This window comes from Mytilus edulis, chromosome 3 (assembly GCF_963676685.1).
Source record: "Mytilus edulis chromosome 3, xbMytEdul2.2, whole genome shotgun sequence".
NCBI classification, from domain to species: Eukaryota; Metazoa; Mollusca; class Bivalvia; order Mytilida; family Mytilidae; genus Mytilus; species Mytilus edulis.
Window position 1 is genome coordinate 71072991 of NC_092346.1, and position 27967 is coordinate 71100957.

The following is a 27967-nucleotide window of genomic DNA, read 5'->3' on the forward strand; positions in this document are numbered from 1 at the left end:
TATAATGAACTTTAACGACCAGCTTACATCATCGTTAAATGTTCTTTGCATAAAATGTATGACTGGACATTTTTTTTATATTTTTTTTCAAATCATATGTTTTAATGTAATACCTAATGCGGGGTTCACACCTCCTTGCCGATTATTGCTCCCGTTAGAGATCAGACAGCGATACGACACGAAAAGTTAAAAAGTCGGATTACTATCTTCATTGTCTGAATGCAGTCGTTTAAGTTCGTAACAGATTCCTACGGGTCGGGAAGGGTCCGAATAATTCGGCGAAGCACCCGACAGTTAGGTGCGTCCCGTTACATTCGGGGAAACTCAGCCGATTTTGTCTAGTCGGATGACAATCGTGCCTATGTCGTGACAGATTCTGCTGTATCAGATCAAAATCCTAACAATGTTCTGTGTATTCTGGACGGTGTCCTGTGGAACGGGAATGATCTAGAGAAATTTTTCATTGCTGTTTTTCTGCCGATTGAGTCCAGATTGCATCCAGATCTTGTCGATTGCGAACCGTTTTTGCCGAAACCGTTCCGACACAGTCCCGTTATTAATACGAAATTCGTCAATGATACCCATGTCAGAGTCCCGACAATTACAGAATACATTACGACTGAGACCAGACAAAGCCGTTTGCAATGCAATAGAGCGGACCGTGATAGGATTACGTTCCGACAGTACCTGATCATCCCGAGTTTGTCGACAGTTTTCGAACGGATAACTTCCGTCAGCGTCGGTTAACTGTCTGGTCACTGTCTGATATCTGTCGGATTACATTCGGTACAATCGGGACGCAGTCGTGACAGATTCGGTCGAATTTTACCAGGGGAAATATACAAATTGGATTAGAAGCGGATTGAGAACGGAATTATCGGGATAAATTTCACTTGGAAACGGTTGAATATCGACACTTCCTGAACAATATCTGATTGTTGTCGTGATTAAATTATTTGTTTTACAAATTTTAATTAAAGTTTATGTTTCCATACACGATTCACAGGATCTTGATTAGACTTTTGACAAATTTTAATCGGGAATGGTCCTGTCAAGGACGGCAGTAAAAATACCAGCTTAATACCGCAGTCCCACAAGGCCACGATCGCACTACGATCTGTGAAAAAACGCAAATTTTGATGATCGTAGTACGATCGTGTAGATCGCAGTAAGGTCGTATTACGGTCGTGGTAAGGTCTTCAAGATCGTGATGAGCGTGACCAACTTTGAACATGTTCAAAAAAATCGTGGTGCGGTCGTGGCGAAATCAGGTCATAGTAAAAAGGTAGTGAGAGCGCACTAAGATCGTAGTAGGATCGCAAAGGTTGCTGTACCATCGTAGCGAGAGCGTAGCGAAAGCGTGAATCTATTCGGAGAGACTGCGCTACGATCTCACAGCGCCGTTATTACGACCTCCCTACGACCATCACGTTCTCACCGCGAGCCAACTACGCTTCCACTACGACTATATCACGATGTTCACGACCATAGTACGATTCTAGTACGGCCTTGCCGTCCTCATCACGCTTTTCTTACGACCTGACTACGTTCATACTACGACCATCATTCTCATTGTCATTTTCACATAAAATATATAAAAAAAGCTCCCTAGATTTTGTTTGTCTGTATGTTATTATTCTTTTGCTCTAACGGCCAAACCATGCTTCTCGTTTTTATATAGATTAAACCGTTGGTTTTCCCGTTTAAATGGTTTTACATTGTCATATCGGGGCCTTTTATAGCTGACTTTGCGGTACGGGCTTTGCTCGTTGTTGAAGGCCGTACGGTGACCTATAGTTGTTAATGTCTGTGTCATTTTTGGTCTCTTGTTGACAGTTGTCTCATTGGCAATCATACCACATCTTCTTTTTTATATTTACACTTGTAATTTTTTGGCCCTTTATAGCTTGCTGTTCGGTGTGAGCCAAGGCTCCGTGCTGAAGGCCGTACCTTGGCCTATAATGTTTTACTATTATAAATTGTTACTTGGATGGAGAGTTGTCTCATTGGCACTGATACCACATCTTCCCATATCTATTGACACATCTGTGTCATCTCTGCTGTCGTTCACTAAAATATCGTCATTTGAGCTTTATGGATCGGTAATAGGTTGGAATTTAGGTTGGATTGGTCGGTCCAACATCTCTGCTTGATCAGGAATCGTTCCTTTGCTCCGTCTGCCATTACACCAATTCCTACCACCACGACCACGTGTTCTAGTAGATTTTGATGGCATGACTGTATTGTTTCCGAGAAATCTATGTATTAATCAGAAATAGAAAGAATTGAACTGTATTGATATGGAACACGATGTTGACGTTATTGCTGAGAACGTAGTAAGATCGCGGTATGAACGTAGTATAATCGTGGCAAGAACGTGCTATAATCGCAATAGAAGCGTGGTAAGATCGTGTTGCAATCGGATAACTCGTGGTATGATCGTGAGAACGTGAAGAGCATAGAAAGACCTTGATAAGCGTAGTGAGGTAGCAGAATAAGCGCGATGAGAACGTGATATAATCGTAGCGGGATCGGTGTAGAAGCGTAATGAGGACGTAGTAGCATCGTGAAAGCAACGGAAATTTACATTTTCATGCCGCTCATACCGCGACCTCACCACGATCTGAATTTATTTTAGATCGCGGTGAGCGTGGTGCATTCGTGGTCTAGTGGGACTGGGGCTTAAAATGCAATCCCCAACAATAAATTTTACTTCTTTTGTCATGTGATTCAAATTAAATTATTGCTAGAACATAACTATAAGCAAAATTTGAATGATAAAATAGTACAAACAGTTGTGCTTTCAGTCAAGAAAGCATTTGATTAAAAAATATATAAACGTCGGTGCCTGATTGTTAAAATAAGTTGAACTTTATCTATTCTTTTTTTACACCTCATTATAAAATATGCAATACAAAGTTCAATGTCATTTCAAACTTTTCACATATATATAAATATCAATTGGGAATTATTTTGATTATTTATAGCAAATGATGGTTTTCAGAAAAACAGAATGTTACTTGGTGCATTATAAAATTTACAACTATGATAGCTTATGCTATTTACTGAACGGTGTTTAATAATAAATATAACTAGTTCTTTGTAACTAAGCAACTCCAAGTGTCACTGATCATACATTGTTTGCCCATTGTTAATATTTTGTACACACTTACGAAACATTTGAATATGCGAATGAAAGATTTGAAATAGACTCTGTTTTATGGAGAATTGACATTTCACATGCACATGTTACTAAAAGAAAATCATTACTAGTATATGAAATGAAAGGAACGATGTCCCAGCAGAAATCACAAGAATTTGATTACTCACGTCTATGATAACGTCAATTATATTTTTTGAATGCAATGCTCTACTCGACCTAGCAATACACGAGTACACGTTGACATCCTGACTTTTTATAATCTAATGGATTGACAATTGATGGCTATATTGGCTCACAGTAGACACTAATTACAGATATAATATAAAACAACGAATAAAATAATTATTCAAACAAACAATTCTCTGAAACTGACATAATCAAGATGCTTGATGTCTTGATTGACAACATATTTATTACGTTTGGAGGACGCGTTTTTCAACAGACTGTCGGAGAATTGACATTTCACATGCACATGTTACTATTTGTATAAATGTCAATTTCACAGACCAAGACTTTGTCGGGGAGATGCTTTGTAGACATGTATATATTATTGTGGGTACCTACGTTTAATTATTTTTTATGTCGTACACTATTTATACGTTTATTTAATCTATCTATTTTGTGCAATATCGTTTTTCATAACGATCCAACGCCCTCGTATAAAGTAAACTAGTTGTTTATTGTCTAATTGATCTATATATTCATTTTTCAAAAACTATATTCACTTTCACTTTCGAAGGTGTTCAAATAGTATTTAGTCTAAAAAGCAAATAAACGGAATTTTTTAAACGGATTTATGTTAATTCAAGTTAATTGATATAAAACAATGAATTGTTGATTGACTATGCATTATCTGTGTCTTTCAGTTGATTAGTTCGATAATTTACAGGGTAGATTTATACTCCATTTGATTGTAGCGCTGTGACAAAGAAGCCTTGATAAAGAATAATAAATTCATGAAGTAGAAGGAATTTTCTTTTTGAAACAAAACGTTCAAGGTTGTGATGGAGGGTCCAACATAATAAGGGCATTCAAATACGTTGAACGTTGGATTAATGAATATAGACTATCGTAAAAGACGGTACATCAAATCTTCATACTATAAAAGTGAATATATGCATGTTATGCATTGTGCTTTGGGTAAACCAATATCAGGCCAACACGTGCTTTAATATATTTTGACCTGGTATTTCAACTCAAATTAAGCATGGTTAAAAGTCAACAATACTTCATTTTAAATATAAATGCTAAAATAAAGTTATTTTGTTTTCATAGTAATATCATAACTATATTTTTTTTTAATTTGAAGAAGTATGGCCTGTTTAAAAGAAAACATCAAAATCTTAGGGACAATTGTAATCCTCATGAACTTACTTCTTTCAATATAACAATAAAAAATATTTTTAAAATAACGGATGAATTCCGGGCTTTGAGCGACAATCTTGCACAAACATACGACACGTATTTTCACTGTATCATTAGTCAGTAATTGCTATTTAATTTTCCAAATGACATTCTCAAGAAAATCATTACTAGTATATGAAATGAAAGGGACGATGTCCCAGCAGAAATCACAAGAATTTGATTACTCACGTCTATGATAACGTCAATTATATTTTTTGAATGCAATGCTCTACTCGACCTAGCAATACACGAGTACACGTTGACATCCTGACTTTTTATAATCTAATGGATTGACAATTGATGGCTATATTGGCTCACAGTAGACACTAATTACAGATATAATATAAAACAACGAATAAAATAATTATTCAAACAAACAATTCTCTGAAACTGACATAATCAAGATGCTTGATGTCTTGATTGACAACATATTTATTACGTTTGGAGGACGCGTTTTTCAACAGACTGTCGGCAATGGGAACCAATCGTGCCCCTCTTCTTGCCAACTTGTTTCTTTATTATTACGAGGCTGACTTCATACAGGGACTTCTTAGGAAGAAATATAAGGAGTTAGCAATATCCTTTAACTTTACTTTCCGCTATAAAGATGATGCTCTCTCACTAAATACTAGTAATTCAATATTTGGTGACTATGTTGAAAGCATCTATTCCATCGAACTAGAGGTAAAGAATACAACAGATACAGTTTAGTGAGCCTCATAGCTTGATTTACATCTAGAAATTGACAATTATGGTAGGTTGAAAACAAAACTTTACGACAAAAGAGAAGATGCGATATTCGCGGCCTTGCATTCCCTATCATGATTTCCTTGAGAGTGGATTGCTGCTCACAAGGAAGCTAATAAACAAAGAGTTCCAAATTGTGAACTTGAAATCATCCCTTCGTAAATTTACGGACGCCATCACGAGTTGGCTGACCGTTATCAAATAACCATTTCACAGATTATATCGGATATTTTCCTTAAGTCGTTATTACAATCCCCTTCCCTTTTCATGAATGTGACCAACCTAGTTTGACTATTTACCGGGGTTGTTATAACCTGATCAACACGAAGGGTGCCACATGTTGAGCAGGATCTTCTTGCCCTTCCAGAGCACCCGAGATCACCCCAGTTTTTCCGTGGGTTCGTGGTGCTTAGTTTTTAGTTTTCTATATTGTGTCATGTGTACTATTATTTGTCTGTTTGTCTTTTTTTTATTTTTAGCTATGGCGTTGTCAGTTAATTTTGATATATGAGTTTAATTGTCCCTCTGGTATCTTCGCCACTCTTTTATATTTTATCAAACAACGATTAATTATGGATATATTAAAACAATGAAAAATTACGGATATATTTTAAAATAACGGATTATTATGAATATATAATAAAACTACAAATAATTATGGATATATTATAAAACTACTTGACTTTTTGAAAATGTTGTTAAAATTAAATATTTAATAGTTGTGCAGTTTACCAAAGGGGTGGAATGTTTCTTTTCTTGCTATTTTTGTTATGATTTCTGCCTCCTCTCTCATGTCAACGAAGAAATTTATTCTCTTCTGCCATCCATATTTCTTTTCATTCTTTTCGCTCTGTATAAGAAGATCAATATAATCAACGTCACTCAATGGATTTGGTCGCAGGGCTATTTCATTCAGTTTATTTATATAACAGCGAACATCATTCATCATTTTCTGGACTTTTTTGTAGAGTTGTTTGAATGCCAATTTGACACTATCCACAACAGAGGTTTGTCTTTCCTTACCAATTCTTGCTAGCAAATATTTTCGTTTTAACTCTTCATAAGAACTTTTTACCTTCACTGAATAGGTTTCGAAACGAAAATCATTGTTGCGATGAATATCCCAGAAACATTTTTCGGGACAAACTGTACAGTGGCCATCGTTCATAGCTGCGCAGTGCATCTTATTTCTGTCTTCTGGTATGCGACAGGGAAAGTGACATGTTCTGTTACAAGTCAGACAGTTGGTAACGTAGGTTCCAGCAGATAAATCTATTTTTCTCATGTGAATTTCATCTACTTCATACATAAAATTTTTGTTAGCTTCTATTTCTCTTTCGTGTCGCCTCAGAATTTCCTTTTCTTGTTCAATGGTGTTCAGCTTGTGCAGACCTTCATGAATCTGCGGTTGCAATCCTTGAACTGTAGCTTCAATATTTTGTCGAAGTTGTAAGACTTGCTTTGTCAACTGTAAGCTTTTAGTCTGTGTAAATCGCAGTTCTTCAAAAAATACACTAAAGCTTTCTCTCCCCATTTTCCAGTAGAGACTGGCAAATTCTGATTCTTGAGAGATTTGTCTTGAAGAGAAAAGTGCGGAGTTATTAAACGTGTAAAAGTGTTTGAATGGTACTTTTGCACCTTGCAAAGCATCAATAACTGGTGGTTGCTTACCGTCTGCAAATGTTATTAATACGTAAATATTATTAACAACATCTTGACCAAATATCGATAAAATTGCGTCAAAAAGATACCTTTGTGGCGGCGTCAATCGAACAAGTGGTGCTTGTATAACAAAACATATTGCATCTAAATACATAATGCCTTGGCTTCCTTTTGTGGTAAAGAACTGTCTTATTTGGTCAACTATTTCTTTATCCCTAACAACCCCACGTGTGTCGCCGAAGCCTGGAGTGTCCACTATGTGCAAATCGTAGTCTATATTACTTCCACTCATTGTTCTGATGGTATAACTGGTGATCCATTCAGTTTGTGACTGAGTCTGAAATAATGTATTAAATATGCTTAGTACAAAGAACAATAACAAAAATACCGAACTCATAGGAAAATTCAAAACGAATAGACCTTTTTCAAATGGCAAAATCAAAACTTAGATACATCAAAGGAATAGAAAAGAAATGTCATATTACTGTCTTGCTACGGGTATTTATTGTGAAAACATGGTGGATTAAAACGGTTGTTACAGCTAGCTTAACCTTTCACATGTATGATATTCTCATTGAATTCCATTATGTTAACAGCAAATCAGACATTTTCATGTTTGAATGGTTTTGCACCAGTTATTTTGGTGTCCTTTATAGCTTGCTGTTCCATGTGAGTTAAGGATCCGTGTTGAAGGCCGTGACCTATTATTAATGTTCATACATTGTGACTTGGATGGAGAGTTGTCTGATTGGCAGTCATACCAGATCTTCAAATTCATAATAGGTAAAAAGGGGGGATTATAGTTGTAAATAAATCATTATACTTTGAGGAATTTTATGTGTTCCTATAAGAGCATCATTCTTTACTTTTGAGATAAACAAATAAGGACTTTATATTAACCAAAGTCTAATTGAAGATGTAAAATAATCTCTTCTTGAATTTAAATATACACCAGTATTTCTTTCAAAATATTTTTTTTTTTTGGGTATATTAATTGCCTGATAGATTCATAACTAAGACAACAAGTATACAGGTTTACTTTCATCAATTAAGGGTATTAGAGAAAACATGCCAACTTTTTATGCAATATATTTTTAACATTATTTGCTCGAATTTTTTGACAGACATAGTAACAAAGCGTTGAATTTGTGTCATTGAATACAATATTGATTTTTATTACAAATGTCTAGTTTTTACAACGTTATGTTATTTTTTCACCTGGTCATGGTATCTTGTTTTTTCCTCATCCGACATTTCAACAACCGTAAATCTGAATTCATCGTCCCAGGAAACATCAAAAATATAATTAATCATTCCATCAAGCAGTGTACTTTTTCCAGATCCAGTAGCTCCAACAAGCATTATGGTTTTACCACTAGTGCCCGGTCTCTTTTGTCCTGGTAAATATACATTCTAGTTTTACTTTACATACTCAAGTACAACAGTTTTATCATAGCCTTATGTTGTATTACGGAAACGTACATTACAGGTAAGCTACAACTTTTTTTCCATTATCAACTAACATCTTACTTAGATTTCTGATTATCTTGTCTTTTTTTTAATCCATTTAAGATGCGAATTTCATTAAACAACAATTTTCTAAAGTAGATTAAGTGCAGATCAATTGTTATTGCTTTAAAACAACATACGAAATACAATTTCCTTTCTGTAAATCAGAATTTATACAAATCATGTATGATAAACATTTTAAGTAGGGAATGGAATATGCATAAATGAATAAAAATGAATACAAAAATCAATATGAATGTAAACGTTTTAATCCAAAAGCTTAAACAAAACTGATAATCATGATGGAGTCCTCTGTTAATGTTCAAGATAGAACTAGATGATGTGGTATGGTTGCATAGTACATTTAATGTTTACACAGATGTTAATTTATAATAGTGTCGTTTTGAATCTTTAGAGTCTTTGTTCTTATGTCAACAAATAATGGCAAGTCAGTCCGATTGAAATTGTTCCTTTGTACATCTAAAATTTGTCTTTACCTACAAATTGAACTCAACTTGTTTCAAAATTTAAAAAAAATCAATATTACGAAGTAATTAAAATCTAAAGTATGATTGTTTTGTTTGGTTCAATGATTAATGAAGGTGAAATAGTGAAATAACAATTCGCTTTTAGCAGCCAGGTTTTTTTAATTTGTCAAATGAAGCTGAAAATATTGATACTGAATTATTCATTTACATGTGAATAATAAGACCTCATTGAATCCGTATTCATATAAAAATATAATTTAACCCCTTAACTAGAGATGGTAACGCATGAATCGTGCGTGTTCGGTTAGTTAATGGAAATGAATGTCAATATTGAAAGTGAAACAAAGGTAAATAATTTGATTGACTGATTCGATCCACAATAAAAAATATAGGTAAAACTGATGATAAACATTTCTATTTATATCTATATTTATGTTCATATCGCTTATATGACCTTCAGAGATCAATTCGATAGTTATTTAGATGGCGTCAAGACTAAATACACAAAAAAAGCTACATTTTATCGAGTCCATGCTCTGTAAGTTGTTTATTCTAGACTTTTTATAACTCGGAAAATGTTTTACACGGTAATAAATCAAATATGAGAATTTGAATCAAATCGGTTAACATACATTTGACAGCTCGTGTCCATTTCAGAGTCTCTATTTTGCTTCATTATCTAGAACATTAAAAATTGTTTATCTGTCAATACGCATATTTTCAATATGCCTTTTCGTGTGAACACCACTGTCACTCTAAATTAATTAATGTTAGTTTATTATTGTAAACTGTATGCAAATAAACTCATCAAAGCCACCATGCATTTTATATTCGCACTAGACGTGCGTTTGGTCTACTAAAGACTAATCATTGACACTCGAAAAACCATTTACGGACGCTATCACAAGTTGATTCACCGTTATGGAATATTCTTTTCACAGATTATAACGTTTATGTTCCTTATGTCGTAACTACAATTCCGTACCTTTTGAACTATACTTTTTACGTGGTTTGAAATAACATAAGCAACACCACGAATGCCATATGGGGAGAAGAAACTGGTTATCCTTCCGGAGCACCTGAGATCACTCCCAGTTTTTGATGGGTTCGTGTTACTTTGTCTTAAGTTTTCTATGTTGTGTTTTGTATTCGTTCTATTGTTTGTCTACATGTATTTGTCTTTTTCTTTTTTAGCAATGACGCTGTCTATTTATTTTTGATATATGAGTTTGAATGTCCCTCTTTGAAAGTAAATGTGTTGTGCTTATATGCACTGGCTATTGTAACTTTGGTATTATAATATTTTTGTTGTTAGAAGTTACTTTATCAATGTAGTCCAGGACTTAAAAGATCACATCTTACTGATATCTTTATTTTTATCTAATCCTTTTTAATAAAGTATGCTGCATTACATGAAGTAGACTCAACTCTTGTCGGATTGCCAGTTTCGCTCTTTTTAGATTTCTTGCGATTCCGGCGGTTTTTATTTTAATGTTATTTTTGCCATGAACTAGTAATAGCAAAGGTCAAGATACCTACATCAAAAGTGTTATTCGAAACAGATTCTACCTATTTTTTTGGTTAAAATTCTTCGAAAATATCTAGTGAATTTGTATAAAAGTTCCCATTTATTTCAATATAATTGAAGAATCATGCTTAATTTGAAACAAAGATTTTATGAATTCTTTAATCAATATGGTGATTATAAAAAATTACAGAATTTAAGGAATTTTAAAATTACTAATTCAATAATTGTATTGTAATATATTCTTACCAAAATAACATTTCTGTGTTTTTGCTGCATTATTTGTGCCACCTTTAGTTTTTTGAAACGGAATTTTATAAATTTCGGGATCTGAACGTCTAATTCTCTTTGCTAAACCTTTAACAGAATGTGATAGAGATGACTTAGTGATGAATGCGACTGCTGGGTTGCTGAAATATCCGTCTTTTCCATCTCTGTCAATAGAACAAATCTTGAACTCATATTGGGTATCACCTTTCAGGTCTTTTACTGTGTAAATTGTTCGTTTACTTTCCGTGATGATAGATTTCCATCTTGAATCACCAAGATTGCATTCTCTGTAGACAATTTTATATCCATTAGTGTAACCACTGTCTTCTTCTAGTTCTGTCCACGACAACATAATACTATTGCTCGTACAGCTTATAGAAATAGGGACACTCGGTGACCTTGAAGGCTCATAAAAATCAGAACCAGTTTCCACAGATGCCACGGCAGTAGCTATACAGAGAAATAAATATTCAGACATGCACATGTTAAATGTCAACTTTGTTTTGTTTTTTACTTTTTTCCATTTCTGTAATGACGTTGTCAGTTTGTTTTTAACTTTTTAGTTTGAATGTTTCTTTTGTATCTTTTCTTTTTCAAATTTAAAAAAAAAATCGTAAGATTTTTTATTGTTATGACGTTCATGTTATCTAGTGAAGTATCAAAGATTATGTAGTCTTTTCAGTTTAACTTCTAAGATAATGAAATTGCATCAAATATGATCAAGATTGCAAACTTTAGATCAATTAATATTCTATTTTTACAAGTAGTTCTACAAAAGTTTCGAAAGGTATGTCATTGTAAAAATATTACAGCCATGGTTCAAATGAGTAAACTTCGTATACTTTGACCACATAGTTAAGAATGTGATTATCATAACAAAATAAGAAAACAAACTTGCATCAAATCTGCATGGTACTCAATGCCAAATTACCTACCAGAAAGTATTTCTTTATACCCATACTGATTTACTGGGTCATGTTTTGAGTGTTTAAAAGGACAGCCTGGTCGTGTACAACCGGATGGTTGTGTTTCATGCCAGCAAGGTATCAGTTGACGATTTTTCTGTAAATTAAAGGATCGCTGATAAAGAAGTACCTCTACTTTAATACAAGTTGAGACGTATTTTGTAATATTCAGGATAAAATGAAACTTAAAAAAGCATTTACAGAATCTCAATATATTCATATAGCAAGAGGTATATAAATAGTACATCATATTTTCTAGTTTAATACGGTTTTTTTCTCTCTTTTTTTTTGTATTCTCGGATGTCTCATACGAGTTAATCGAAAAATGAAAAGTTGAAAATCGTAATGGTTCAATCAAGCACATTGATAAATCAAGATCGGGTTTGTATGATATAATACATGCTTCAGTTCCAAACGTTCAAATTACTTGTTATATACATGCATGCATATATTGTTATGCGTTTACTTTTCTACATTGGTTAGAGGTATAGGGGGAGGGTTGAGATCTCACAAACATGTTTAACCCCGCCGCATTTTTGCGCCTGTTCCAAGTCGGGAGCCTCTGGCCTTTGTTAGTCTTGTATTATTTTAATTTTAGTTTCTTGTGTACAATTTGGAAATTAGTATGGCGTTCATTATCACTGGACTAGTATATATTTGTTAAGGGGCCAGCTGAAGGACGCCTCCGGGTGCGGGAATTTCTCGCTACATTGAAGACCTGTTGGTCACCCTCTGCTGTTGTTTTTTATTTGGTCGGTTTGTTGTCTCTTTGACACATTCCCCATTTCCATTCTCAATTTTATGAACTACGTGTATATTGGGCATATGCTAAGGGTTAAACGATTCTTCAGATTTAATCCTGTATTTTCTACATATGGAAATGAATGTACCAAGTCAGTAATATGACAGTTGTTTCCCATGCGTTTTAGCTTTGATTTTGCCATTTAATAAAGGACTTCCAGTTTTGAATTTTCCTTGGAGTTCGGTAATTTTGGAATTTCACCTTCTTCTACCAAACTATACATGTACCAACAGAAAGGATGTACTGACCCGCCCTACAGACGGATATCAGGAAAGAAAGATATGAGCTGATATATTTTGACATTAGATAAATATGACAGTCATTTCTTAGCTTCCGGGGTGAGTCAATTCTTTAAAATAAAAAATCAGGAAGTACGAAAGTTTTCTGGCAGCGATACCTTAGCGTAATTGTATGACCTGCGTACCTGCTGTTGTTTCACTACTGAATGTCTAAATTTACAGTTAGATTTGGTGCATCTCCCTTTCTGCCAAAAATTACAAGTAACGAAGCTCGACCTAGCTGGCTCACTATGTCTAAACGGACATCTATCTCCCTAAAACAGAGAAAATTAAAATTTATAGCAATGCTGAAGAATACAGGTAAATAATTTCAGGAAAACGTATCTGATAATCATAACTAATCAAAAAGTAATCGTAAGTTCTTGCACCAAGTCAGAAATACGACCATTGTTATTCATTCGTTTGATGTGTTTGAGCTTTTTATTTTGCAATTTGATTTCAGACTTTCCGTTTTGGATTTTCCTAGGGGTTCGGTATTTTTGTTATTTTACTTTTCACATTAATTTTTAGTGCTCATGAAAGTAATACAAAAACCTAAGAAGAAACAGGGAATAAGTGACTAAATGAATACATTTTTTTTTCTTCAATTTATTCCCATAATAGCAAATACATTAAGTACGTCTACCTTGTTTCGATAGCAATACGACAATGACTATTACAATATTGGTCAGTTTTATAAGTTCATGATGTATCCTTTAATTTGATCATCAACAAAACTTTGTTCGTTTGATCATTATGATTTTATACAAGTCTGTGTCTTTCTTACAAAATATTGGTACACATCATTTTGTCATACTTCTGTAATATCGCATTTTGATAGGGTGCAAAATAACATTTACTTCAACAGATGTGAACTGTAATAACAGAGCATAAATAAATACGCATAAAAAGAACAACGACGAAGGGTATTCCAGCTTAATTTCTCTACTTCAAGTTTATTTGTATTATTCAGACTTGAATATTCTAACTCCTGCTAGAAGTGTTGCTAAGTCTTTCGTTTTCTATGTTGTATTTTGCATACTTTTATTAATTGTGTCCGTCTGTCGTTTTTCTTTTAAGCCATGGTATTGTCAATTTTATGTTTTACTTGTGAGTGCGATTGTCTCTCTGTTATCTTTTACATCTCTTTTTTCTTTTTTTTTCATCTTTTGACACGATGGTCGAAATACAATCAATAGAAAGTGGTCATACCACTTTGTGCCTTTAAGATTGATTAAGCTTCCCGCAATCAATATAAACGTAGAAGGTGGGTAATGGGATCAATACTGTTGTTTCAGGAAACAATATTACGCTTATGATAGTTAATGTTTCATATTTTGAATCAAGCTCATCGTTATTACGTGTGTTGTACACATTCACATAAATGAATAGATATCCAACTTTTGTGTTCCTCCAATTAAGTTAAAACACATAACTACTGTACACTTTTCAAAAATATTACCAATAATCTAAATTCTTCTAATGAAAGCTTGATAGATCTACTTCAATTTTATAATGATGAATAGAATGAACATCATTGCTGGTTTTAACTTTACAGTACAATATCAGAAAGATGAGCACGGACAAGTTATCTGTCGTTATCCTTATTCGCGATCTTTTTTTCCTGATTATGGCCTTTTTCCTGCATAAGTATTTATTATGAACAACATTTACAAAGCCAGTAGTGGAGATCAAAATACATTTATAGAGTGCTGCATATATCTTATAATTCTTTTGTTTTTATTCACTTTGAAATACTGGTATTATTTTTTTTTTAATTGCTTATCTTAAGTATTTAAAATACTTATGACAATTGCTCCTCAGTTGTATCTGTTTAAATTTATGGGAACAGTTTGATTATATAACGAGTGAGGTTTAAATCTTTATCGATAAGTTATTTATAGGTAAGACAATACTTGGTCATGTTTTATGAAGATTTAAGCCCAAGGCGAAGCCGAGGGCTTAAATCTTCATAAACATGACCAAATATTGTCTGACCAATTTAGAACATATTCACATTTTCGAGAGACCTTACAAAATTATCCTTTCCCATTGTAATATTCAAACCTAAATAAGAGTTCACTTTTTATAATGAACTAAATGTAAAACATAGGTAATCATCATTTCAATGGATGGAATGAAAAAGCTCGGACATAATTTGTGAGGACCGAATGGATAAATTGTTTTTCTACTGCTTAAGGTAAAATTCAATACTTATATATCTTAAGATTTTTTTTATTTTAAAAAGCAACACAATGTTATATAAATCCCTTTTTGAAATTTGACATTTTTTCATGAATATAAAACTCTCTGTATAAATATTTAAATTCAGACCATTCAACATTAAATGCTTACTCTTTATTAATAAATTATACATGTATTTGTGTTTCTCTAAAACAATCTTAAATTCTTTGCTTTATATATCAGCAGACTGGCATTGTTTTCTTGAAAGTAAAAAAAAAATCCACCAAATGTCAGGTATATAAATTAAATAAGTATTATATAGCCTACATCCTTACTCAAATTGTTTTTGTTTATTCTATATATGTGTACCGTTAAAAAATGCATGAAAATTTGCAAAAAATCAAAACGTTTTGTTTTAATCTTTGCTCTTTCATCTTTAATCAGTATACTGTAGAATCTTTTCCCATGAAAAATGCCTAAGAGGATTTTACACTTCGTTAGTGCAGTTATTAAGAGTTCACTTTCATAATTAACTGACAATGAAAAGTCATTCATGTATAGCATTTCATAGTGCATGGAAAACCATGTACTATGAAAATAAGAGGGGAAAAAAACTGACTTTCCATTGGACGAGAAGGGGTGAGTATGTATTAGATACTATACAAAAGTAACAAAGAAACAGGCCGGTAACAACCGTTGCCGGATAGTTTTTCTGCACGAGTAGTCAGTTCAAGGTCCGAGGCGATAGCCAAGGACCTTAACCTGACTACAAGTGTTGAAAAACTATACGGCAGGTTGATTCTGGCCTGTTTGTTTGTTACTTTTGTTTTGTATCTGACTTGTACGACGTTTCAAGAAAGTAATAATATATTTTGCAAGACTAAAAAATTTAGATACTTATATAGCCATAAAGCAGTAAATGTAAGTTATAGTTCATTTCTCTTCAACTGAGAGATTTTTCAAGAAAAAAAATCGGGAATCTAATAATTTGAGAAAAAAGAATCTTTTCAAGTAAAAGATGAATGTTGTACACATTTAAGACTTTTTAAAATGCAACTTCGTAAACAAGTAATATATTTAACAAATATGTTAGTGGTAAGTAAGCTAACGTTTGATTTTTATTGATGAAACGGAAAGCGGGGAGGGGGGCCTAATTGAATTTAAAATAAAAAGGATGTGATCTTTATTTTGATGAAAAAATGCAGGATGTGCCATTCCATCCCCCATCCCCCCTTATAAAAAATCGTAGAAATTGCACGTTTGTTTCCAAATACATGAATTCAATATTCAGTGGTGGGGGGTCCCGGGGGTTGGAACCTCCCTTTTTATGGACGATCACTGCATTTAAATGGAGACCCCCCTGTTGTGTCCTTGATTGGGAAACCCCTTTATAAAATGGCTGGATCCGCCACTGATATATATGTTACAGTTAATAGGTGAAATTAGGAATTACATGTATTTACTAAAATTTAGGAATTACAGGTAATCCCCGATGCACTTAGTAAATACAAGTAATTCCTTAAACGACCCAGTTATTACCAGTAATTACTAATTTAAAAATGAATTTTTACACCTATTTACTGACTGCTTAAACAATGTTGTATTATGGTCAGGTGAAAGTTATGGTAATACTAACTAGAAGACCAGTTAGTACTCTTATAAAATTTGATTGGTTGATTTCTATAAAAAAATATCTTGAATAAATATGGACTTTCAAATATTTGGTTAAATCAGAGTAACTTTAGTTTTAATCCAAAATGGTTAAAGTTGAGCATTATACAGATAATTTTTGACCAATTTCAGCAGACATTGAAAATTCTCCCAAAGCATTATTTTTTAAATTTTTAAAAAGAAAACTTTGAATTTGAAGAATATTTAGACTTACTACCTTATAAAGATAAGATGGCGTTATGTAGGTTAAGAACTGGAATGAACTGTTATGTACATTAGCTTCGAGATATAAAAAAAATTATATTTTTTGTTGTTGTTAAATCATTAATAAAAATGATATAGTGAAATTATAATTCACTGTTAGTAGCCAATCTGGTTCTATTTGGTTAAAGTAGCTGAGAAACAAGGTTGATGAGTTGTGCCCTTGCGAGTGAATATTTGGACCTCATTGAATATGTGTTCATGTGACCTTCAATTAAACCCCTAGCTGGAGATGGGTTATCGATGTATCAAGCTATTAAAATTGTAAGGGTTTTGCAGAACAAATAGGCTACTTTTGCTGTTAATCACAGGCTCAACAAAAATGCGGAAAAAATATTAAAATTTTCCTCTAGATACTATATTTTGACTAGTACTGTAAGAAACTTCTGTCAAAATTAGGTAAAAATCCAGGATGGTTTATAAAATCTAATGTTTTAAAAACTTTAACTGCAGAGTGTATGTAATGTTAACTGGGGAAAAACTAGTCCATTTATAAGTAATATATGAAAAAAAGGATTCTTTTTACAAACTTTGCTTTTGGATATTATCTTATGATCATAAACATTTAGCTTCTGTCCAAGTTTAGTAGGATATTTGGAGAAAGTTATTTTAAAGTTTTAAACCACAGTGCATGATGGAGATTTTAGTTCAACAAAATTATGAAAATCAATTTTGGATAGATATCATTATCTTGCATGCATATATTTACAGAGTTTTAAAACCTATAAAACAACCATTTTTCAGTTTCAATTCACAAACACTAAAGAGTATGCACTTTTGATGTACCTTATATTCCTACATCCTTAAGTAAGCTCCCTTAAAATCCCTATCCCTTTACTTTCTTATTTGGTATCTTGTATTATGTTTTGAATTTTAAAACAAAAACATCAAGTTAGTAAATAGCTGTAAAAATTACAAAAAAAATCAGTGATAACCAGTAATCACTGAAACAACTAGTAAATACATGTAATTACTAAATTGGCTAGTAATTACAGGTATTTACTCAAATGTTTAGTTATTACGTGTAATTCCTAATTTCACCTATTTACTGTAACACATATATATATGTATATATATGTATATATAAATTCAATAATATAAATGTATCAAAAAATGAATTTCCTACTTCATTCGTGAATGAAATGTTGTGAAAAAATGGATTTTGTCTTAATTTTATATGTATTCAGGCATATACTTTGATTTTTTTTTTAAATTCATGCTCGTCTCTAGATTTGCAAGTGTTGATCGGGATAAAACACGTGTTACTATATGATCCATTCGCAGCTTATTTTCCAAAATTGATGGCATTAGTTGAATGATTTTCTTCTAGATTTGCTACTTATTTGGACGTATATTACACGAACACTTTTATTTATAGGATCAATCGTGCATTGGTGAGTTGATAAAAAGATAAAATTTGATTTTTTATTTACTTATTTCCTGTCTTTTTTATTGTAATATAAACGTCGGTATCATCATATCTTTACTTTCAGCATTGTTCAAAATACTATTCACGTCCATATATTGAAGAAAACATTTATTGACCGATTATTTTGCTTCATAAAGGGTTCTTTTAGAGTATATTAACTTTTTACTTTTCAACGACATCACCCGAATATTTTTGTTTAGATAAGCACTATAAAATATACGGTATTCGGAAAATCAGGAATCATGCAGAACATTAATTTATCATCTGCTTGACCATAGTATTTTTTTTTTCTCATAATTTTTTTTTTTAAAGTTAAATGTCTAATCCGTTTGTGTACTGATATGAATAGTACTTTACTAAATATGCTTGAAAAAATATATTGTTGCTAACGTACATATTTTGTTAAATAAAAAGACAGGAAATATGTAGGTGAACCAAAAAAATCAAATCGGATTGAAATTTAAAGTGCCCATGAACTCACTGATCATGCCCGAGTGATACTAGTCATAAAAAGTGTCCGTGTAACAACTAAAATGAGTCCGTGTATCATCCAAAAAGAGTCCGTGTATTATCCAAAATGAGTCCGTGTATCATCCAAAAAGAGTCCGTGTAACACCCGTTAATGTACTGTTTTTCTATAGCTCTGCGGGGGGTAAAGCCGTACAAGTTCTAAATCATACTTTAACCATTGTGGTGACGTCAACCTATTCATTTACCGTGGATTCTTTTTCTAGAAGCAGTGTTTCCTAAATTCGTCGCTAATGGAATAATTTTAAAAACTTACCCTTATTTTTTGTAATTTCTATATGCCTGCACTGGGAATCGAACCCGTCCATGAATTCTCTTAAGTGTCACTAACATCAAAATTTCGACGAAACCTTTCGGCTACCAATTGGTTACAATTTAATTATTTAACTTATATATATAAATGAATATTTGATATACATCGGTACAACGAAAACATATGGATTGCACCTTTATATATACAATAATAGGCAATCGTAGTCAGAAAAACTATCCGGCAACGGCTGTTACCGGCCTGTTTCTTTGTTACCTTTGTATTTTATCTAATACTTAATTGTAATTTATTATTTATTGTAATGCATCGTTTGTTACGATACCATGATTATTTAATCTCATTTACAATACCTTCTAATTAAGAATAGGCTTTAATGTTGAAAAGACATTATCACAATAGTTTAAGTTATAGATGGGCGAATGGTTTGTTTTTCATGAATCAACGCTTAACCATTGTATCTATATCACTTAATCTAGGGTATTCTACAATACAAGTGAACATTATTAGAACGCCTTCGATATTTTGGTGCAGACGTCAGGCTGGGGTTTAAATAAAATATGTTGATTTTTTGCGAAAATCTCTATCCATATATATATTTCACAGGAATTCATAACCTATTTTTGTATCTTTCAGCATTTAGATATACAATATGTGACATATTGATTAGGTTCTAATCACATGGGAGCACTCATACTCACTGAGCATACTCATTGTACAAAATTGTACAAACATCTTGATAGGAGTTAAACATTTATTACCAATTGCTTATATTTGTACCTAATGTTAAATGAGGGCCCTCATGGGGTTTTTGATTATGTGATTACTTGGCCGTTTTTTTAATGATTATTTGATTATTAAGCCAAATATTTCATGATTATTTGATTACCTAGGACTGTATTTTTAGTTTATGATTATTTGATTACTAAAGATAAGCAAATATTTAATGATTATGTGATTATATTGGCAAAAAAATGGTGATTATGTGATTACTAGTACCCCCCATGAGGGGCCTCTTAAATTAACTCTGTGAAATTGCACTGCATTGCTATATTTGACATTTTAAAACAGTTATCAATACCAGTGGCACATGTGTGCATACCTTTTTGACGGAAGATCCCCCCATTAACACCCCCAGCTGATGAATTAATCACAAACAATAACCCAATGACCCCATAGTATAAAACAAAAATACCTCAAGCTAACCGCGTTAAGTATAGAAAAGAATACTTTATTTCGACAGAGACAAGTTTTATGTGTGTCTGATTTCGAGGACATTTTTGTTTATTTATTTGAATTGTAATTAAGAAAACTAACTTTATTTTGTTATAAAATATAGCTTTACCTTTTCACATCCCGAGCTTGTGTCGTAGAAAAATTGGCAATCATTTCCATAAGCAGACATCTTCTCACTTATTGAATAACAGTATCATTTGAACACAGATAATTGCCAGAAAGTGAAACACTTAAACACTCTCTATATATGTATGTGACCATCTGTGATCATCTGTCAATCAAAATTTCAATACCAGGTTTTTTTTAAATATACCTAAGTTTATATGTTCTGTTACTAATATCAACATACTTTCTGGAAACAATAATAATTCAACTTTCGGTTTCGTTTGAATTTCATTAGCTTTAATTTTTTTAGTTGAATGCTCCCAAACGTAAAGTATGAGGTTCTAGATGGGAATGGGGTCTTTAATTTCTGCATGATATTAAGTTTTATTGCAGTTTTCCTTATCCATAAAAATAAAGCTAAGTCTGCGTAATTTTATTTGCACCCTTATACCCTCTATTAATTTCTGTGTTTGCTATTAGTACCTATTCTGTAAACTCCATCCAGATTCTCATGTAATTGGCATTTTATTTCGGTCATACTTAATAACAAGTTATTATGAAACATTTTTTCAATGTGATACAATATTTATTATGCGTGTTACAGTAGTATTTTACAGCCAACGGGGACAGTTTTATCCTCCAGGTTTTAACAATTTGCTGACCCAGTGATTGAAATAAATGCATTGGAAATTAGTCTTTGTATCGTCCCTTAATCGATAGAAACGTGGACGGTGGGATATGGGATCAATATTGCTGTTTCAGGAAATAATAGTTGTTGCTACAGACTTTGAATCAAGCTCTTTATCATTACATGTTTTGATTGTACACATCCACTAAACAAAAGCCAATATATATATATAAAGAAAAAATTTGAGAGGCAAAGTATTTTATTTTGCTTCCAATTAAGTGAAAACATTTAACCTTTTACATGGCTTTACCCGTATTCTAATTTCTACCATAAACATATAAAAGGATTATTTCAATTTTATTGAATCATCAATAATAGAAATCATTCCTTGTTTTACCTTTATTGAGCTATTTTCAAAAAAATGAGCATGGACGAGTTATTTGTTGCTGTCCCAATTCCTGATCTGATTTTTTTTAGCCATGGCATTGTCAGTTTATTTTCGATCTATGAGTTTGACTATAACTCTGGAATATTTCGCCCCTCTTTTATCTGCTGATTTTTGCAAAAATCCCTATCCATACATATCATTTTACTATCAAATTCTCCAGGACTCAAAAAAAGCTAAATTTACTTGCTCAATATTGTTATGTTTGGTGTCTAACTGTCAATACCGAATAAAACCTAAAGTTATAATTTTCAACAAAGCAGGTAGACATATCCACAATGTTTTAAAAATAAAAATGTGTTGCTTGAATATGTTAATAACTACACATATCTTAGTATTCACTTGAGGGCATCAGGATCAGTTCCTCTGCACAAGGAGAACTCTATGAAAACGCCTTAAAGCGTACTTCAAATTAAAAACAAGATGAAACAAGAATATCAAGTACGAAATAGGGCTTTCATAAAACATAATGAAAAATACTCAAATTTCATATCATTGTTTGCTTTTTCTGTTTAATTTTGTGTATTGTTTTCTCATAGCATTTGTACAAATTGTGTTAGAGACTGAATCCAAATTCAAATAAATTTTACACAAAATGTTTTAATAATATGTTACTACATTCTTTACGCACCTGCCTTGGTGACTCCTGAATCTGAATAATTGCATAATAATCCTGTCTATGTGCTTATAGCCACGAGAAGGGCTATCTAATAAGCCTTCGTTTGTATAACTTTAAGCTTGTGTTGTAAAGTATTCAAACAGTTATATGTGTTTGCATTTGGTTGAGTGTCCTTTAAGCACCTGCCATGTGTGACTTATGCAGATGGACAACACCAAGGGCTTTAAAATCATAAAAATATTCTTATAATGGAAGTGATGCTACTTCTGGTGCATGGTCAATAAACGCTAAACATGATGATTAATGTAACCATATTTATTAACACAATTTATAGTCGTTGTTTGTATTGTTTTTCTTGTGTATAGTCTATATTCCAATTGTTTGAAATAAAAATCACTGTACTGATTAGGTCCATAATGGGTCCTCTACTGAAAATGACTTTTATCTTATATGCCATAGGAAATTATTACCCATTTATGTATCTCACATCTATCTGATATAATACATGGGAAACAATTATAAGTTTTTAATAACATCGAAGCGCTCATATTATTTGTAAAACGTGTACAGACATATTGATAGATGATAAAAATGTATGATTCATAGACATATAAGTTTCTACCTATTATTATATTACCTATGTGAAACTGATCCCCATTGTCATGATTGACATTGTAAAATATTTACCCATACCAGCGGGACTTATGTGTTAACCTTTCTTTAAAACAAAACCACGCACCCTCCTATTGCAGGTGAATCAATCACTAACTATAACAAAATAATCCAACAGCATTACAAAATGAAACCACATGTTAACCATTTAAAGTATAAACTGTTTACTTTACTTCTACAAAGATGAGTTTTATATGTGTCTTATTTCGAGGACATTTGTTTATTTCCTTGTATGTTATAAAAACAAATATATATAGCTATACCTTTTCACATCCCGAGCTTGTGTCATAGAATAATTGGCAATCATTTCCATAAGCAGACATCTCTCCTCACATAGATAGTTTCATTTGAACACAGGTCAGGTCAATGTAATCAAATTGCCGGAAAGATAAACAAATAAACACTCTCTCTATATATGTGAGCCCATCTGTCAATCGAAATTCCAATACCCGGATTTAAACAAAAATACCCGAGTATATACATGCTTTGTTATGAGTAATAACCTACTTTCTGGAAACAATAATACATTTTTATTTCAGTTTTCGGTTTCATTTTTAATTTCAAACTTTATTAAAACGTTCATCTTATTTGTGTTGGTCATTTTTAATGTGTATAATTTAATATGGGCATTAGGTGTCAAAATCATGTTAATCGATTGACTCAAATCCTCATATTTGATTTATAACATACAAAAACGTAAAGTCAAAATTTCAATAAGTCTGAAATAAACAATAAACAACGAATGAACTCAATAATATAAATAACCATTATGCGTGGATTTCAGTCTTGACGTTATCTAGGCTAGTATCTAGGTCACACGAATACGGAATCAATGAGGTCGAATTATTCACTCGCAAGTGTATAATTCACCAGCGATGTTTCTTAGCTTATTTTGGTAAAACTGAACTAAACTGACTGCTAAAAATGATTTCACTATTCACTTTCATTAATGATTGAACAAAACAAAAAATCATATTTATTTTTTGTATATATCTCGCAACTGATGACCCTTCAAATTATCATTGTGTCATCGGTTAAATTCATCTCCATGTGTCTATTTAAAACGACAGTGTGTATTATTCAGTTTTCAGTGTGTATTTAGGTTTTTAAATCCTAATGTGGTTTTTTATTCAGTGTGTAAAAATGATTATAACATAGCTTTGATGAGAACGGCTTGTCATACCATTATTATTTGTTTGTAAACCTCATCCATACCCTCATGTAATAGGCATTCTTAACATTTTATTTTGTTCATACATAAAAGCTAGCTTATTAGGTAACTCTTTTTCTGTGTGATACAACAGGTACTATGCGTTTTACAGTTACATATACACTAAATAAGGGCCGTCCTGTATTTTTCTATGTTTGATAAAATAGTTTATCAACTGTATATGCATATTATTATCGGCTACTCATCTAAGGTTTCCATATGTTTGTTTATGTATGTGTGTGTGTGTGTTCGATGGACCGTATGACCACCGTCCCTTATATGAACATAAATTTATTTACTAGGATGATGAAAATCAATAGGATATTTAAAGCCACTTAGTATGTATTCAATATTTTTCACATCAAGAAAAATGTAGTTTAAGCAAGAGGTTAAAGAAATAAGTCCCATTGATAAACGTTATCACATTATTTACAAATTACTAGTACTGCTGTAAAACAGTATTAAAATCAGTAGATTGAAAGTTTTCATGAACGTATAAATTATGTAGGTGTAAGGATTTGATTAGAAGGCTCTTCATTTCTGTATTCTCTAAATTTTTTGATCATTTATCTATATTCTTTATTTTTGTCCATTAATCTCTATTCTGCAACTCTTTTTTATTATGGACTTTCCGTTTGGAATTTTCCTCGGAGTTCAGTATTTTTATGATTTCACTTTTTCTTTCTTTTTAATATATAAGTAACTTTTCTTCATTTATTCTGTACATTTTACCAAACATAATGTAACGGGTTTTTTTTCGCACATCTTTTTATATACATTATTATGTATCCTCAACCTCATACTCACCCTAATTTATCCGGCAGATTGATCCAACTTTGACATATAATCATTTCCATAACAGCGTGGACAAGACCATTTCTTGGCGCTCTCAGGTTTTCAATTGACTGAGATAGATATTGTACGTATTATAAACATTTAAACTGTGGATTCTAAACGTCTAAATAAAAAATACGAACTAGCAGAGGACTTAATCTTGTGTGGTGATTTAATTTAAATGTTGAATACTTAAACTTCCTTTTTTTCTCGTGCACCGGCATGTACTTTATCCTTTTTTCTATTCAAATCCCACACTGCAAGGCCTCTGACAGACTGAATGAGCGCAACACACTGTTATCAATAGCCGATGATAATCAAGTTAAAGGAAAATGATTCAGTATTATTACCGACATATGTATTGCTGTTGTCCACGCTGTTATGAAAATGATTCTAAACATGAATTCAACACTTGTTTAATCTTCAAAATATTAATTTTTAAACATATAATTCACAAATTTATTCAGATCTACGTCTTTCCTTGAAGTGAGCATAACCTATTAAATACATTTTAAAGGGGCATCAGCTAAAAGAACAAAACAGTCAAATATGATTTTAATCAAAGTTAATACATTTTACCATAAGTATCAAATAAACGTTACAATAGTGATCCATGAAAGTAAGGTCAAGGTAAAATAAATCCTGCAAGTAAGACATGTACACCTTCCAATCATTCCATAGACTAAATAAATATAGTTAACTATCAACAAAGAGGGTCGATAATCAATCATTTGTGTCTGTCAAATTAACACTTCATTACTCAATGAAAGATAAAATATAGCTTGTAGTAGTTTTGTTTTCCTATAATGATCTGTGCATACATTATCCAAGTTTGGCTCCTGTCGCTAAGTAATTTTAGAAAAGATGTTGAATATCAGATAGCCTTTTGTTTTGAAAGGAAACTTTGTATTTCTGTCACAAAGCTCGTTGGCTCTTGGTTGACAGTGGTTTGTAGAGTTTTACATTTTTCAATGTAATTAGGTTTCAGATGTTTCAAATATTAGGTAGTTTCAGAGAAAAGGTTTGTTAAAACTTGTCGATCATAAATTATATATGTCTCTGTGTTTTTCCTCCTCCAAACGAAATCAAATGATTTTTATTAGAGCAGGTTCCAAACAAGTCTTTCCCAGCTTGATAATTAAACAAGATGAAATTGTGATTTCACAACGGATTTCAATGAATACTCCTTCTTGTTGCTTAATATAAGTAGGACACAAGATAGACAAGATAAAATTGTCTCAATTAAAATATGAAGTGTTCAGATAATAGCTCTCTGTTTAGAAACAGGCTTTGAAAAGGCTTACCTTATTATCATTACTGCATAGTTTGTAGTCTGTCATTATTTGTGTTTACTGTTATAGTTTGAGTAAGGCCTGAATTAACTGTTTAAACTTGTTTCACATTTTTAAAATACTATATAGCATAAATTTTGCTCATAGTTGAAGGCTGTATGGTGAATTGTATCACTGTTTGGAAATCTGTTACACTTAGACTGAGAATATGTTCTGCATGGACTTTTGACGTCATGCAACAATCACTTATCCATTGTGGTGTCAGATATTTTCTATTATGACGTCAAAATTTTAAAGGTACTTTTGATGTCCAGTAATGGCCGAGAAATAGCGACAAAGGGTCTATGTTCACATTATGTACTTTGGTCTTCAAAGGATATTTGTATCTTTGGCAATCATACATCATCTCCTTATTTTTACATATGGTTAAAACCGAATATATCAGTCAAACTTGATGTAGTACATTCAGATAAAGAAAACAAAAACAAATGTCCATATATTCTAACCTACACGTTATAACACTTTCATAAACATTGAAATGAACATATTTGACAGCTTATCATAATACAGGAACATAACCATGAAAGAAATCTTTCTGTAAGCTAATGATATTTCAATTACATAGGGACTGAATTAAAGAGCTTCAATTCTGTATGTATGTAAAAAAACTAGATGCAAAACAAAATGGAAAATATTATAGTTCTTAAACAACAAGTGTAACTGTGAGCTAATGCCCACTGATGATACCCCCGCCGCAAGTGGATAATGTTAATAGTTTAAAAATGTGTAAGTGTTCGGTAAACAGGAAGTTGCCGAGTGATGAATCTAAAAACGCATCACACGGTATAGCTGTCTTATATAAACCCTGAAACCAAATTTCAAAAATCCTGGCATTGTAGTTCCTGAGAAAAATGCGACGAAAATTTTCAACTTGGCCATCATGTGTAAATTGATATAAGTGTTCGGTAAACAGGAAGTTGTCGAGTGATGAATCTGAAAACACATCACACGGTATAGCTGACTTATATAAACCCTGAAACCAAATTTCAGAAATCATGGCATTATAGTTCCTGAGAAAAATGCAACAAAAATATTCATGGGACGGACGGACGGACTGACGGACAGATAGACAGAGGTAAAATAGTATACCCTCCTTTTTTCAAAGCGGGGGTATAATAATTAGACAATGAAACATGACTGGGAAATTAAATAAGAATGGTTATACACTCTTCCTGTAGGATACTGATCAAACAGATGCATTTTTTTCATATTCAGGGGAGAATTAAAATACCAAAGTGTAACCAAACCAAATGGAAAATGAAAATGATACCTATACCATATGATTGTACTGTACTATAAAAAGAGGAATGAAGAGCTAACATATCCTACATCTATGAAGTGAAGACCTCAGTGCACAATTAGCCTTAGTCAACAAATTTGCCGCAGTGTTGTTTTGTACAAATGACCAAAAATCAAATATATACTAAACTCAAAGAAAATGAGTCTGCATTGTAACCCTAGACACTTGTCACATTGTCTAAGAAAACATACTGTAAAAAAAAAATTAATTACAAAATGAAGGTTTTTTTTATATAGGAAGTCATTTTTTGTTATTAACCAAACTGAGAAGTAAACTATTGTTGACGGCATAAGCTTTTGGTACGAAATCAATAAAAAGACAAATATATCAAATAGAAAATTCCTGAAACTCAAATTATTTAAATAATTCTATCAACAACTGCTGGTATGGCACGAATGAACTAAGAACTGGT

The 27967-nt window shown here is 32.2% G+C and overlaps 1 protein-coding gene across 2 annotated transcripts; it reads right to left on the bottom strand.

The window, feature by feature from the left end:
- Window positions 1-5925: 5925 nt before the first annotated feature.
- Window positions 5926-23293, bottom strand: LOC139517310 (uncharacterized). Of its 2 annotated transcripts, none has more exons than XM_071308233.1 (6): window positions 23123-23293; window positions 12960-13088; window positions 11704-11830; window positions 10748-11218; window positions 8195-8373; window positions 5926-7313 (listed from the first exon to the last, which is right to left on the bottom strand). In XM_071308233.1, exons 1-6 carry the CDS (start codon window positions 23180-23182, stop codon window positions 6027-6029), a joined length of 2253 nt encoding a protein of 750 aa, XP_071164334.1. In that variant the 5' UTR covers window positions 23183-23293; the 3' UTR covers window positions 5926-6026. The 2 variants fall into 2 exon arrangements, with proteins under 2 accessions (XP_071164334.1, XP_071164335.1); XM_071308234.1 differs by lacking the exon at window positions 23123-23293 and adding an exon at window positions 20500-20672.
- Window positions 23294-27967: the final 4674 nt, after the last annotated feature.